The sequence below is a fragment of the Hermetia illucens genome, chromosome 2 (assembly GCF_905115235.1).
Source record: "Hermetia illucens chromosome 2, iHerIll2.2.curated.20191125, whole genome shotgun sequence".
Classification (NCBI taxonomy): Eukaryota; Metazoa; Arthropoda; class Insecta; order Diptera; family Stratiomyidae; genus Hermetia; species Hermetia illucens.
Window position 1 is genome coordinate 183,665,044 of NC_051850.1, and position 16,591 is coordinate 183,681,634.

Here is a 16,591-nt window from a genome sequence, read left to right on the forward strand (position 1 = left end):
TCCGTTTTGCGCCTTGGACTTCTTTTTTACCAAGGAAGGAAGGTCGACCTCGCCAAAGCCTCTTCTTGTCAAGACAAGGCTAGTTAAAACTGGGGACGCCTGTAACCCAGAGTTTGTCGTCAACGGCTACATCTTAACCCCTTTGACCATTGAGCCCACGAACGGTAGTGACACCTTCGCTTGTGGTTTTGATTATCGCTTAGCTTCAAGTGACAGCTCGGATTCTCCAGAGGATTTTTCTTATAGAGTTCCGTCACCACGGGAAGGTAATCGTCGAAGGCGAAGTGAAGTGAAGCAATAAATGAAAAGAGTAATATGGCCAATATTCTAGTGTCTCAACCACCGTGAAGCCTAATGGAAATATAACAGTATAATAATAATAATAATGCCGCTGTAGCCGGTCCAAAGCCCGGTTGTGAAAAGGTGGTAGCTTCAGTCTGAGTGGATGTACACCACCGCAGCGTCTCAGCGGGTGGGTGAGGAAAATGCAGTGACTTTGAAGTCTTATAGGTTACTCACTGAGGAAGCTCTCTCCACACCTGGCAGTTAGGGATCAAATGAAGGAAAAAATGAGAAGAAATAGAATTTTAAGATCCGGTACGGATAATTAAATTAAACTGAGCGATTTAAATACCTCGGGTCAACGCTATCAGCCAATGGAGAACTGCGTTATGAAATTGCTTTAAGCATTAACGCAACCTGGATGAAGTGGCGTTCCACAACTGGTGTCCTTTGTGATCGACGTATCAACGAACGTCTCAAATCTAAAATTTACCGCAATGTCGTCCGTCCAGTCGCTCTCTATGGTTCTGAGTGTTGGCCGACCATAAAAGACAATGAACGGCGTCTTGCGGTAATGGAGACGAAGATGCTACGTTGGACTAGTGGCGTCACACGTTTAGATCACATCCGAAATGAGGATATCCGCGATCGTTATGGGGTTGCACCGATGGTGGAAAAGTTGCGAGAGAGGCGTCTTCGATAGGGATTTGAAAGCCTCGAGATTGCACCCAGATCAGGCATTCGATAGAGCCAAATGGCGAAGCCGATCACGACGAGCCGACCCCGCTTGTGAATGGGACAAAGGCTGAAGAAAAAGAAGAAGACTAGTAGTTGAAATCCTGGACACACTAAAGCAGAAACCTTCTGTCATATGCAGTCGGTTACTACGGTATGGCGAAAGTCACTCGAGGCGTGTCCAGAATGCAACTTACGCGAGGAACCAGCTGTGCTTTTTTAGATCACTCAATGAATCACAGTACAGTTTTCGGTGACGGAAGCGCAAGAATATTGGGGTGGACTTTCGGGGTTACTCCCCGAAGGGACCCGCCATACCACTAAGCTGGATATGAATTTTGTGGGTGTTGCCGAAAAGGAAGTTCGACAAGCCATAAATAGCTCTAATAACTGGAGGGGCGCAGGTCTGGGTTGGGTACAGAATTCCTGGTTTAAGAAACTTAACAGTATACACAGCCGATTGGCACATGGCATAAATCAGGTCATTAGTCGGCCGGAGGCATTTTCCCCCCTCCTCCCTCCGGGAATTACCTACCTTATCCCTAAAAAGGATACGGTGCAGGACCGCGCATACACAAGACCGATTACTTGCTTACCAACCCTTTACAAATTCATCACGTCCATTATTAGTGGAAGGATCAATGCGCGCCTCGAGACCAACAACATTCTGTTCGAGGGCTGCCGAGTTTGGCCGAGAGGTTGCAAAGAGCGACTCATTATGGACTCGGTAGTTCTAGGACAGGTTGCTATATCGATTATGCCAAGTCTTTCGACAGCGTCCCGCATACCTGGCTAAGCTATGTCCTACACCTATATCGCATTGACCCAAAACTAATAAAGTTTTTGGCAACAGTCATGCAAGGGTGGCACACCACCTTATCAGTGCGTGAAGTGGCTACTGAATGATGCTAGAGGACGTGGTTTTGCAATAAAAGTATGGCCTACGTGCTAAGTACGAGCTGACACACTTGATGTACTTAGATGACATCGAGTTGTATGCTGGTACTAAAGCCCACCTTAGAAGTCTGCTGAGAATAGTAGTTTAGATAGTTAGTTTAGATAAATGTCGAATCCAAACCGTCCGCAAAGGTCATCATGAGCCGCATTCCGGATAATAGCGTTGGTGACCTCAACATCGAAGCTATTACCGAGACAGACTTCTACAAATACCTAGGAATTCTGCAAGGAACCCATACTCGGTTTGGTGATCTGAAGGATGCTCTGCTGTCCGAATGCCTGTGACTTATAAAGCTGGTGCTGAAATTGGATTTCTTGTTGCTCCTTGATGACTTCAAAGCATATCTTCTCTGTTCCACGTGTCTTTTTTGGTTCACTTTCCTTTCCTCCCCCTCGTTGGACGGAATAGTGAAGTCTCTACTTGACGCAGCTTCCGTAGTGGAGGGAAGTCAACTGGTACTTCTGCTGCCTTCGTCAGCATTGTGTGCAGAGTGTGCGGTTCTCGTTCTTAGCGGGAAATACTGTAGTCAACACAGATTGCAGGGACGTCGATTTAAGTGGAATTAGAAGTGTCTATTTTTAAAAAGTTTTTTTGTTAGCTCATAAAAGAGTACGGAAAGAATATTAAGGAGTCGCATTGTCCGGTGGTAATAAAACCATCTGCTCCTAAAAGTTGTCAGTTAAAAGTTGAGAACTTTCTCTTGGTAGGTACAGGTACAGGTTGGTGGCAGTCCACTTTCTTTTCAAAGTCTGAAAAAGACATCCCTTGAATTAGAGGAACAGAGAGACGGACACAGTGTATTAGAAGCTATTGTCAAAAGCACCTGATTTAAATGCTCAGTTGTATTAATTGACAATGGACGCTGGAACTACCGGATAATCCATCCCCATGTGGCTACATCCATCTAATAGACTAAGCACCTTCACTGAGAGAGCTCACATCATACCAAAACATATCGCAACAGTATGTAGTGCCATCATGTAAGTGGTGTGCGCATTTCACAGCGAAAGGCTTAGCTGATGTAGTTGACTTGCCCCTGAGTCAGGAGAACGGTTCAAAAAGCAGCAGCTACGGCTATCAGGGGGAATATAGTATGCCCGCACAAATCTCAAGGAAGTCAGAGAAATAGCAGGGGCTGTTTTAAAGAAGTCCATTTAGATGTAGATTTGGAGCTTAGGGGAGTTTCTAAGGAACTACGATTGGCCGCCAAACGACCGAAGTTGGCAGGCGAGTAATTATATTATATGAAGGTTAGACCGAGAGCGCAAGGAAAACACTGATGAAGCTTGACAAAATGGCAAAAAAAATTAACAAAGTCCACATCATCACAGAAATTAGAAGAATCAGACAAAACATGACACTTAACGATTACAACTTCAAGCAAGTCTGGCAGTCACTCTAAACCTGACTCATCCTTACTTCTAAGCCGCTTATCAAATACCCTGGTCTGACAATAGACGTAAAGTCTGATTAAATGCGGCATGGCCAAAATGGCTCTAGCGAGGATAACGTCAAACTTAAGAAGGTCATTTCATACCTTTACTTTGCTTTTAGCCAGGGTGATGACTTAAGCTTGCTTCATATAGCCCTAGTATAGGGAAGGCCACTACATATCTTGGGTAATTTACGTAAAGTAAGAGCGATCTACATAGGGACAGCTCAACGGTTGTGTTCTCTCTTCAGAATTGTTTTGGGTGATGCAGCATACATCATCTCATGAATGACTGATTACCTGAACTTTATAAAAGAGGAGAGACTCATCACTAGTATTGTCAAAATGTCAGCAGAAAACGAAACCAGAGAAGCTTGGTTACGAGCCCCGGGAACAGAACAAAAGAATCCAACTTGTGTGAACTAAATCTACTCCGTGAATTAGTAGCTGGTGGTGGGTAGTTCCACCATGGTCCAGGAAGGTCAGGAAGGCAGTGATGTGGTCATAAGGTTTCAGAGTCTGCGCCAGTCATACTCATTCGCTTAAATGGTATTGTAGAATTTTACCCTTTAGGAAGAGCATACCGACCCTCACTAAATACTATAATTAGGTCGGGGACCTTAATGGATTCCCCCCCCCCTTTTTTTCTAACTGCTATTTTTCCTAGTTCCGATTCTATTGCTGGCATAATTTCAATACAAAAACGTTGTTTTCTTTCTCTTTTCAGAAAGTTTACGGGATTATTTTAGTAGATTTGGGGAAATCACAGAGGCTATGGTAATGAAAGACCCGACGACGCGAAGGTCAAGGTATGTACAAATAAAACTGTATTTTTAGTTTTAGGTTCCTAGTGCTTCAACTCACCCTCCGGTTTTTCAATAAGCTTGCATTCTTTTACTATTCTGCGGTGCCGCTAAGGCGATCCACTCGTCGGTCACCCTGAAATAGTAAGCAATGGTCGTCCCCTAAATTTGACCTATTCACTGCTATTCCCAGCGTCTACCGATACCTGTTCTGTACGGCGATGAAGTTCTTCATATGTTATTGCTCCAAGCCAGGATACCCCAATGACACGACGCTGTCATAAATTGATGAAAGCTTAGAATTTTCGAGTTATAGTGACGGCCACTTTCCATGGACTATTTCCATAAAGTAGCTCAACGAGAACAGGAAGGAGGAGTGAAATGACCAGTCAGTCTGACAACCCCGATTTGTTAGTTTTTCTTTTCAGTTTCACTTTACTTGGTTCCTTTTCCGAATCTAGAGCTATTTGACTAAGACTCGCGGCTTTGGTGAGAGAGCAGGCCGATGTCATTAGCGTAGTCAAGATGTTTCGAGAAAGTTGGCATAGTTCTTTGCCATTTCCACGTCCACCAGTGAAGGCATCATTAAGGGCGACACGGATGGGGAGAAGAAAAATATGAAGGCCAAAATAAACCCCGACGAACTCCATTTTGAACGTCAAACTAGTCGGAGATTTTACTCCAATGCTAGGCTATATTTCGTTCTAATAATTCTTATTACTTTCTTCGGAATGCCCTCCTGCGTAGACCATTCCAGGTACACTCCCAGATCATGCTATTGTAAGGACGCTTGCGTTTTTGAAACCACTCACACGTGTTTTATGGTGAAAATACATGATAAGAAGGTGACACCTGGCCGGGAATTATCGTAGTGTATAGACCCGGGGATATCAGCCCGACAGATAGGTATTAGCCATATTTTTGGTAAAGATCTCTGTACAATCATTCCCAACACTTGTTCCAATATTTCTATCTGACGTATCGCCGGTAGTTGAAAAGATGACATCTGTCATTGGAATTTTCAAGGGAGCTTCTTTCGTCAGCTGCTCCTTGCACACGGCGAAAGCACTTTGGAATCCATGGAATTGGCTTCTGGTCCTGGTTCTTAGCGTCTTTGGTCATCCGTAAGAACTTTCCGAGTTCCAGGACATTATCCTCAGGAGGTTTGCATGCTCAAGTTACACTTAGCGAGATACTTGATCGAAATTTAGGATAGTGCTCGGGCGCCTATTTTCAAATAGCTACCCCTACCTCCGACGACTTGTGAACCATTAGGATGTCACCTAAATGGTTCGTCAAACAGATATCCTTGCTTTGTGACGCCTCATGGATTTTAACCTGAAATGTCTAAGCTGTATTTTATTACTCTAAAATCATTACAACGAAGTCATCTTCTTTTTCTTCAGCCTTTGTCCCGTTCACAAGCGGGGTCGGCTCGTCGTGATCGGCTTCGCCATTTGGCTCTATCGAATGCCTGATCTGGGTGCAATCTCGAGGCTTTCAAATCCCCATCCAGCGTATCAAGCCACCGTTGCTTAGGTCTGCCTTTTGGACGTTTACCATCGACTTCGATGTTCAGACCAATCTTTGCAAGTGAATTCTCAATTGCACGAATTGCATGACCATACCATCGAAGACGCCTCTCTAGCAACTTTTCCACGATCGGTGCAACCCCATAACGATCGCGGATATCCTCATTACGGATGTGATCTAAACGTGTGACGCCACTAGTCCAACGTAGCATCTTCGTCTCCATTACCGCAAGACGCCGTTCATTGTCTTTTATGGTCGGCCAACACTCAGAACCATAGAGAGCGACTGGACGGACGACATTGCAGTAAATTTTAGATTTGAGACGTTCGTTGATACGTCGATCACAAAGGACACCAGTTGTGGAACGCCACTTCATCCAGGTTGCGTTAATGCGTGAAGCAATTTCATAACGTTTTGAGCAGAGATTGGTCTCATCATGTTAACCACACGTATGTGCGGGAGGTGGTATCTATTCAATACCATGGCAGCGTTATTTTTTTCGTCAGTCTGAGCAAAAAGAGGGCTGTTCTAAGGGCTGCCTGAGGGATATTAAACGGTACAACGTGAAAGGTAATTATCGGGAAGAGTGGTGTTTCAAGCAACATGTGACGAAAGACGGCGGTTATGATTTGCCCTTAATACTGATGTCACCACCAGATCGACGAGTCCCCATCCCGCAATAGGCCACTGAAATTCCTCTGGCTTCTGAAGCTTCAATTCACAGGATTTTCAAAGAGAAGCTAAGCTAAGGTGTGTGAGCGCTGCGTGCCGCACTTGCTTCCCGATATCCAGAGACAGCAGCGCGTCGACTATGCTCGGGAACCTTTGAGTGAATGCGACGAGCATACAGAACACTTCTTAGACTACATTGTTAAGGGAGATGGAAAGTGGTGCTATTACGTTACCCCGGAAATAAAACACCAATCTCGTTAATGAAAACATACTGAGACGTTCAAACCAAAGAAGTCTGGGCAGAAGCTGTCATCAGGAAAAGTGCTGACAACCGTGTTTTGGGACAGGTGTGCTGTATTGCTTATCAAATTTATGCCTAGAGGGACCACAATAAACTCGACATGTTACGAGTATTACGAGCTCGGACGGGCAATCCAAAATAGGCGTAGGGAAAACTCACCAAAGGCGTAAGACTGCACCACAACAATGCGTGTCCGAAGGACTTAATGGGGGGATTTGGGAAGTCATTGTCATCCCCCTTATAGCCCTGACATTGCACCCAGCGATTTCCATCCGTTTTCGATGTTGAAGAGGCACCTAGGCAGTCAATGATTCGAGACGGATGACGAGTTGCAACACGAAGCTTCCAGGTTTCTCAGCGTGTTGACGGCAGACTTCTTTATGGCGGGAATGCAAAAGTGGATTAATTGTCAGAAAAAAGGCGTAGAAAACAATGGTGACTAGGTATAAAAGTAGTTTGGCGATCAACGTTTCTAATGGTGTATTCGTTTTTTTTCAAATAAAAAATTCTTTGTGCCTGAAAAAAGTATGAAGACCTTATTTTTGAAACAACCCTCGGATAAAAGGGGTGCTGATATCATCAGTCCCGAAAAGGATCATCATCTAATGGTCTCTTGCCTTAGTTTTTGTGCCGCTACTTCATATGCCAGCGGGAGAACAGGCCTATCATATTGAATACAGGCCGTCTTTTCAATCCTGTTGTCGTCCAGCAGTTGGAACTCTTTTTGTCCGCGCACACCGCCATCAAAAGTATCTTTATTTCGGACAGACTCAGTTTTTTTTATAAAAAGAAGAGGGAACGTTGTCTGTCCCCTCTCTACCAGAATATATTGGGCGTGCTGACGCGTACTGTGATTTCGGCTATCTCACCCTAGGGTAGTTAGAGCGATGTAAGGGATTTTGGGCATCTGCTGTCATCGGGCATTTTAGGTTCACTGCATTTCGATGATACATTATGCCATCATCTAAAATCCAGATCGTGGTTGGTTGGTTGAGTAGCTGAAAACGAACCTATCGTAGTGAGCACAGGAGGATACAAACCAAAAACAGGCTACACTCTATCAATCGGTGTTTCTTGAGGCATCCCAGGATGATTTTAGGTATTATCTTCAGGAGAATGGGAAGCAAGCCAATACCCCCCCCCCCCCCCTCCCCAATTGTTGCAATCAAGATGGATACCCTTTTCCGGAATGTTAACCACAAAATTTCCGAAACCAAAGATTTAGAAACGATTGGAAGTATCAACTTTGCAGAGGCTACAGAAGTTGCCTGGAAAACTTTCGCATTGATACCGTCTAGGCAGGTGGCTTTCAGTTTGGAGAACCAGTCCATATCTGGATGTTACAGCGGAGTGTCATATCATTTACAAGAGGTAGAACTTCTCTGGATGTTATACAATTTCGAATCGTTGTGAAGTGCTCCTTTAATGTCGTAGCTCCTTATCATAGTGGCTATGGAACTTGACATTAATGGTTTTCACAGGACCATCGAAAGGTTAACTACGTACTAACGTTTGCTATACAGTATTGGGTGGGCAAATCGTCCTTCTCATCCTTTACAAGGGTAACGAAACTCCAGCGCGACACACTCACCTGCCCTCGCAACGATTCACGGAGATCTCAGCCCTCTACTTTATCTTATAGTTTCCGCAATCAGCGAGGTCATGCGGGGTCTTTTTGAGATGAAGCCGATAATTTTACCCGCGCTACAGGTCCAGACACTTTCGATAGCCACCCAGTGCTTATTGATTTTTCCGAGCGAATTGTTTAAAAGTTGAATCTTTTTTAGGGGGAACACTGCTAGATGATAGTTGGATTGCGTAGAAGGCCTGTGTTGAATCCGGTATTCCGATGCCCAACTCCCTGCAACCTGACCTCTTTCTATCTGATTTGATCTTGTGGCATACTTTATAATCGGCCAATCACAAGGCGGCTTCACTATTAATGTTACGGTCCCCAAGAGCAACCCTCCCTTTCACTTTAGGAAGCCTCTCCTGACCTGCGTATAATTGCCCATAGAAACCGTCCGTCCATTTGATGCTCCTTAACCTGAACCATAGTCTTGTTATCAAAATCCTGTCAAAAACCAGCTCCCGTCATCTTCACTTTTTTTCAAGGACATTTTCACTTTGTGAAGTACCGGTAGAGCCCCTCTAGATACGAATTCTGACGAACCCCGTCACATATGGAATGGGGTTTGGTGCGGAAGCGGGTTTTAGGATATCTAAGGTAGAAAGTGAGAAAGGGGTTGCGGAAAGAACTGAACCTTGTGGTATTCGCGCTGCATTGATCTAAGGAGAGGACAGTTATGGTTGAACTTTTTCTTGGGATGTTCGCTCTTCTAATGGAGGATGTTGTGTAGTTTATAAAGCAGTCCTTATTGTTATATGGAGTTGAAATTTTCCTTTTGTCAACGGGGCAGGCTATTGTAGATGACTTGCAACGTCAGTTTCTACGACTGAAAGGGCCTACTCAACCGATTGACCCGAGATAGAGTTGTTGCTATCGAAGTGCGCATCTATCATCGACGGGGGGTCAGGTTAAATTTGAGCTACTTGGCGAACTTTGATTTTTCAAAAGATGGGAAAGGTGTCTTCCGTCCCCGTTCAGGCACCCCCGGGGTTTGCTTCGAAAATCATCAAATCTCTGACGGAAATATTGATTGAAGGGTGAGTTCTGGTATACGTTTCACATCTATTCGACACCGTTCGTTAAGTTTGTGTTTGGATTTAGATTGTTTTGTTTGAAGCTAGTACTTTGCAGCTTAGAATGCGATTTCCCGAGATCAAATTTCTTTCCAAAAGTTCCTTCTCTTATCCCCTCCCAGAGAAGCGGTTCCAGTGTTCGCTTCACACGTTTTCCTAAGATAAATTCATAAAATTTCCCTTTCATAATTCTTTAATTAAAACATCACTTCTGCGGTAAGATAAATTACCCAAATAAGGAATTCCTCTTGAAAAAATTGTAGAGTGGACACCACTCAGAGATCCTGATACAAATTGGCCAAGTTCTACCAAAATATATCCCGAAACAACACGCACCCTCATCCTGCTTCGATCTCTTCTGCCGCTGCTCTCACCAAGGGGAAGCTGGACCAGACATCACGCTCACCATTTTGTCTAATTAATCACATACCCCAAATGGAAACGAAGCGATACAGGAAAAAAATATAGAAAGTGTGTTCAGGACGAAAGATTTTGAAAATAAAACGTAAATCTTGACTGACGATTACAGGAAGTGGCGAGAAAAATATCCCGAAAGAATCTTGGCAGGATACTTTGCATCCCCCGAAAGCCACAGCTTCTAGCTGGAGGGGAGAGTTCACTTCCTTTTTTCTGAGTTGCTGCTTTTTTTTAGCCACTCCATACGCTGTTAGTGTTATGCTTATGTAGCCTTACATTTCGCTATGTCATTCCATCATTCTTTCTAAGATGGATCTCATAATTTCACAGGCCAGTCCCGAGAAAATTATTGCCGAAGAGAAAATTTACAAAGGTCTTGGCGGAAAGGGCAGGGAGGTGAAGATTGCTATTGGCTAGATGATGTTTTCGTTGTTGTAAAGGAAACCGTATTCATGGTCCTGACAATGTTATTAATGACTTTATTAGAGGCCATGTGGGAAAAATTTAAGCGTGCCTGGATGTAATAAATAGCTTGAATCTTGATTTTTTTCGGTGTGTTTCAGATTTGAACTAATTTGGTTAATTTTTCACTTTTACTTTAGTTTGGTGTTGATTATGGCCAGGAATTTGGTACAGTTACGGGTTTTCTTAGGACCTTTTCATTGGGGATGAATTATTGCAAATCGTTTATGTCCATAGTTCACTGCTTTTGGCTTGGAGATTGACCTAATATCTTAGCGGCTGTAATTATAATAAGCACCCCCGCCATTACTGAAAGCATTGCCTCCCCCTTAACTAACCTCAACAGCTTTTCATTTCGATTAATTTTTCGAAAGAAGTAATGCTTCCACCCCAGACAGGGCCGAGAGAAATCCTCTTAAGCTGTCATCGAACCCATTAATTTCAATAATACACATATCCTCCGTGCCCATTATACGGCCCCGAATACAGGACTAACCACTTCTATACTGAGGATTTCCTTAATATAAACATCGAAATCCATACATTGACTATTGCGGTAACCAGAAAATTTCGTTAGTTGCATGACATAGGACACATACTGGACATATATGGGGGCCAAACGACATTCAGTGGATGCATTCGCTACGAAGACACGAACATATCCAGTCGCCCCCAACTGGCCAGCGTCTCTGTTTCATCCTGTATATGTCGCTCTTACATATCCTCAGAATTTCCAATGAACACTGCATTTCCTTGTTCGTATTCCGTAAATTTAAGCTGCATATGCATAAAATTATACCGAGAGGAGTCTTGCCTGGGATTTTGCATAGTCGAAATTGTTGAAATTGAACTAATACCCTGCTGTTCCTCCCTGGTCCACAGGTTCATGTAAGCAGGACCTGCAGTGTATCATGCCACCGCTGTCGGAACCGATATCAAGCAGAGCATTTGTGATTACCTTTAGCGATTTATATCAGAGCAATGCTAAAGGCCAATGTGGGTAACATAGGTGAGCCTGGGACTAGGTACATTCCAATATGGAACATATATGGGCTTGATAGAAGCATTTAATCTGACCACCCCCTGAATCGCTCTCAGACTGTAGACATCTTTAGACTCAACCGCAATCTTCCTTTTGGTCTGAATGAGATCCATAATAAGGTTGAATCGACCAACTGGAGACCATAGAAAACAAAGCAAGTGTTCCGGCAATTGTGGAATTGGACTCTCGCCTAATGTACCAAAAGCTGCTTGGAAAAAGTGTCTGTACACTCGCTCCTGCTCCTTATATTGTTGTGAGGTTTGGTTATGAAATATTCGTATCTGAAGTAGATGAAATGCCACAGATTGAAGGAAGGATGTTGATGCAAACATGGAGTTGAAGTATTAGTTGAATGAAATGATTCATTTATGAACTTCTGGTCACATCTAAACCCTTAAAAATCCATCTTTTGGGAAGTCGGCTTCTCTCCGGACTTTGAAAGAGGCTCTTACTCCTGGTACTGATTTGTACGACAACTTCCCATTGTCACTGTATGATTATAAATCTGTCTCAGTATATCAAATTTTCATTCCGGAACTCTATGCTAATCCTTCAGATCTGAATTCTCCGAATTGATTGAGTTAAATCAATTAATTGGATGACACTGAGAAAATCGTCTGAATGGATTCTCCGGAAAGCTGATATTTGGCAATTTCTCACTGCATTAGGAGACGAGTAGCAATTGATTTGGATCCATAATTTGCAACAGTTTGAGAAGTTATCCATTGAAGACCTCTTATGGGTTGATAGCAACCCTTCAAAAGATAGTTCTGAAATGGGAAATGAAGTATCCAAAAACCTAAGGAAAACTGACGAAGTTAATCACGTGCCTCACTGAAGTATCCCAGCGACATGCGCTTGCAAGCCTCTACGCTCAGGCAAAATGGGAGCGGGGGTGCTTTTGGTATTTGAGCCCATCCATTGCTATCGGCAGAGTTGCACACGTCTTTAATATTGGTAGGATTAAGTTATATTGATATACTACCATTAACTTCATTTGAACAGATATCGATGTGGGGGGTATTTCGGAGCCTAGGTGCCTTATAGTGACAGTCTCCACATTTTTTTTCAGATTTTTCTATCGTGATCATTGTCAACTCCCCGAATTCCCCACTTTTCGAACACATGTCAAAACTAAGGCCGGCATCGGGAAGTACTAAGCAAGTCCTTTCATTTGATACCCTACATGACTATATATGGTGAAAATAATGTGCACTCCCCTTTTGCCTGTATGGGGACCGTCTCCCCCTTAAATCCAACATAGAATAATGTAACCCACTGTAGCGTGAGCGTCCATAGTTGCCCTTTTTCCATCAAATTTTATGTCAATCGCTATAACCGCCTCCGAGACAAATTCGTGTGACAAACAGACAAACAGACAAACAGACAAACAGACAAACAGACAAACAGACAAACAGACAAACAGACAAACAGACAAGCAGACAAACAGACAAACAGACAAACAGACAAACAGACAAACAGACAAACAGACAAACAGACAAACAGGCCAACAGACAAACAGACAAACAGACCAACAGACCAACAGACCAACAGACAAACAGACCAACAGACCAACAGACCAACATATAAACAGACCAACAGACCAACAGAGAAACAGACAAACAGACAAACAGACAAACAGACAAACAGACAAACAGACAAACAGACAAACAGACAAACAGACAAACAGACAAACAGTCAAACAGTCAAATAGACAAATAGACAAATAGACAAATAGACAAATAGACAAATAGACAAATAGACAAATAGACAAATAGACAAATAGACAAATAGACAAATAGACAAATAGACAAATAGACAAATAGACAAATAGACAAATAGACAAATAGACAAATAGACAAATAGACAAATAGACAAATAGACAAATAGACAAATAGACAAATAGACAAATAGACAAATAGACAAATAGACAAATATACAAATAGACAAATAGACAAATAGACAAATAGACAAATAGACAAATAGACAAATAGACAAATAGACAAATAGACAAACTGACAAACTGACAAACTGACAAACTGACAAACTGACAAACTGACAAACTGACAAACTGACAAACTGACAAACTGACAAACTGACAAACTGACAAACTGACAAACTGACAAACTGACAAACTGACAAACTGACAAACTGACAAACTGACAAACTGACAAACTGACAAACTGACAAACTGGCAAACTGACAAACTGATAAACTGATAAACTGATAAACTGACAAACTGACAAACTGACAAACTGACAAACTGATAAACTGACAAACTGACAAACTGACAAACTGACAAACTGACAAACTGACAAACTGACAAACTGACAAACTGACAAACTGACAAACTGACAAACTGACAAACTGACAAACTGACAAACTGACAAACTGACAAACTGACAAACTGACAAACTGACAAACTGACAAACTGACAAACTGACAAACTGACAAACTGACAAACTGACAAACTGACAAACTGACAAACTGACAAACTGACAAACTGACAAACTGACAAACTGACAAACTGACAAACTGACAAACTGACAAACTGACAAACTGACAAACTGACAAACTGGCAAACTGACAAACTGACAAACTGAGAAACTGAGAAACTGAGAAACTGTCAAACTGTCAAACTGACAAACTGACAAACTGACAAACTGACAAACTGACAAACTGACAGCGGAAGACAAGGTTATTGAAGCCACTCTTGTAGTGATAAGGAGGTAACGAACCTGGATCCCTTTAAGTGAGTGGTAAAATGCTTCGCTCTCTACCCAGGTCCTTCAAGACGGATAGACATCCAAGTATTGATTGTGGCAAAAGCTGTACCGGGCCCAGCAAAGAAGAACCGGTGCATGCGAACGACGAGAGAAATGAAGCAGTCCTAGCAAAAGTATTCAGGGTGGAAAATTGCCTGAAGGGGATGGGTAATACCCTGAATACGCTCTATGAATTCGTCGGGCCGAAGCATAGTGTTCTTCGCTATATTAAAGTGGTTGTTCGAAACCGTAAAGATGCTTGCGAAAAGGCCATGGGTGAGTTAGGTTTCGAAGAACCAATACTCAGCAAATTCAGGACAGTTAGAAACTCCTACGGTGACCTCATTGTAGCAGGAACCTACTGCTACCAAAAGAATGGAACGAGCCACTAAAACAAGTCCAAACTAGAAAGTTGACGACGTAAAGAGGAACAGAGCAAGAATAGGGGTACTTGTGTAAGGCTCCCAACACCAAAGAAAAGCGGAGGGTCCAGGGAACCCGTAACGAAGGGAGTGCAACGCCTGGACCCCAAATGGGCTCCACAAATGAAATCCCAGGAAGTTCGAGCACATGTTTGGACAACCGTGAAGTCAAGGAAGCAGATAAAAATAAGGGACCCCCATCCGGATGCAATAATTATCGAAAGAATAGGTGACCTCTCTTACACTGAGATTCTGGGGAAACTCAAGGGAGATCCGACGCTAAGCGATCTGGGGGACAATGCCACACGGATCAGAAGCACGCAAAAAGGAGAACTGCTCCTGGAGCTTCGAAAGACACAGGATGAAAAGACGCTGAACTACCAGAACTTGATTGGTAGATCCTTAGGTGAGGAAGTTACGGTAAGGCAGTTAACTAACGAGATAACTGTGGAGTGTAGGGATCTTGGTGAGGATCACGACAAAGGAGAGCATATGGACAGAATTGGTCTGGAAATTTTAAATTCCAGACGGCAATGTTGACGCAATAAAGAATTTACGGAAAGCATGCAGTGGTGCGCAAACGGCAATCATGAACTTGCCAGCTGCTTGGGCAAATAAGTTGCTGGAAGCTGGAAAAGTCAACATCGGATGGGTTATCTAATCTAATATATCTAATCCTATGTGCTTTAAATGTCTGGAGTACGGCCACATAGCCAGATCTTGCACAAGCAAACACGATAGGTGTGACCTGTGCAGGCGGTCTGGCGAAAAAGTACACCTGGCACGAAATTGAATGCATGTTGTGTAAAAATGCAAGCTCTGGTGGTAAGGGCCACGCTGCAGGAAAAGGAAAATGCCCATCGTCTAGGAGCGAACCAAAAGCAAAGAGTAAATTAAATTTATTCAAGCAAATCTCAACCATTGTGAGGACGCACAAGATCTTTTGAGGCAGTCAGTGCAAGAGTTCGATGAGGACGTAGCAATTATAAGCGAACCATTATTATTCAAGGACTATTGTGCCCCTTTTACTAGTTATAGTGTACCTATTAATCAAAGTATTTCAAGCAAGCCTATAACCGTCAGAAACTTTAGTATATTCTCTATTTCGAGATCTTCCAACTTTGCGTCTGGTATTAAATGTTCTCCCAGATTCCTCGACCTACTTTGCACAAGTGCCGGACACTGTCTCAGAACGTGTATAGAGGTACCATCACACTCCGCACAAAACCCGCAGGCAGTGTCCGTAGATATCCCTAGCTTCCCTAGGTGATAGTTTAGCCGATAGTGGCCAGTGATAATTCCCGCTATGATTCGGAAGTTCTTTTTCGTGAGGTTTAAGCAATCCTTTGTGCGCATAAGTTCGCATTCCTGAAAAAGCACCCTGGACTGCTCCATTCCTGGTAGGCCCGCCCAATATGGCCTGGAACCCAGAGTACCCAGACCTTGCTGGACGAGCCGATCATATTCAGCCTCCTAATGTATTCCCATGCCTTGATCACTGCTTGGCTGTCGGTGAGAATAGCAATATTCCGCCCCTGTAGTTCTTTTGGAAATTAAAGGAGGCACATCTGTCTATGTAGTATATTTCCGCGTGGAATATGCTAGAGTACCTACCCATTGGCCCCAGTACATTTTCCTTCGACCAATGACACCAACACTCGCTCCCTCTACTGTGAGAGATCCGTCAGTGTGCCAAGTAATCAGTTGTTGATTTAAGCCGCATCTCTTAGCCACGCCTTCCCAGTTTGCCTTGTTAATCCAACGTGTTTCAAACTTCTTATCAAAGTGAAATCTCGATGTCATGCTATCCCTTGGTATCAATAATTTGGGATACCGCCTAGAAAGAATATCAACCTTTCTTTGGTTTAGGCAGCTCCCCGCCTCTCGGCCATCCTAAATATTGCCCTCCTTGCCTGCATCTGTATGTGCAGATGGAGGGGGGTTAATCCTGGAAGGACCTCTAACGATGCCATTGGGCATGTCTTCATTGCTGCACTGATACACACGCAAGTCAGTCTTTGGAGTTTGTGTAACTCCCTGGCTTGTGAAAAACAAAAAACATGA

General features: G+C 43.2%; 1 protein-coding gene across 1 annotated transcript in view; it reads left to right on the plus strand.

Annotated features, from left to right (window-relative positions):
* The window catches only part of LOC119647856 (RNA-binding protein Musashi homolog Rbp6), a 1,519,969-nt gene that overhangs the window by 355,452 nt on the left and 1,147,926 nt on the right, over positions 1 to 16,591 (plus strand). Inside the window, exon 2 of the mRNA XM_038049124.1 lies at positions 4,135 to 4,216. Coding sequence (XP_037905052.1) covers positions 4,135 to 4,216 — 82 coding nt within the window. The remainder of the gene's footprint in view (positions 1 to 4,134; positions 4,217 to 16,591) is intronic.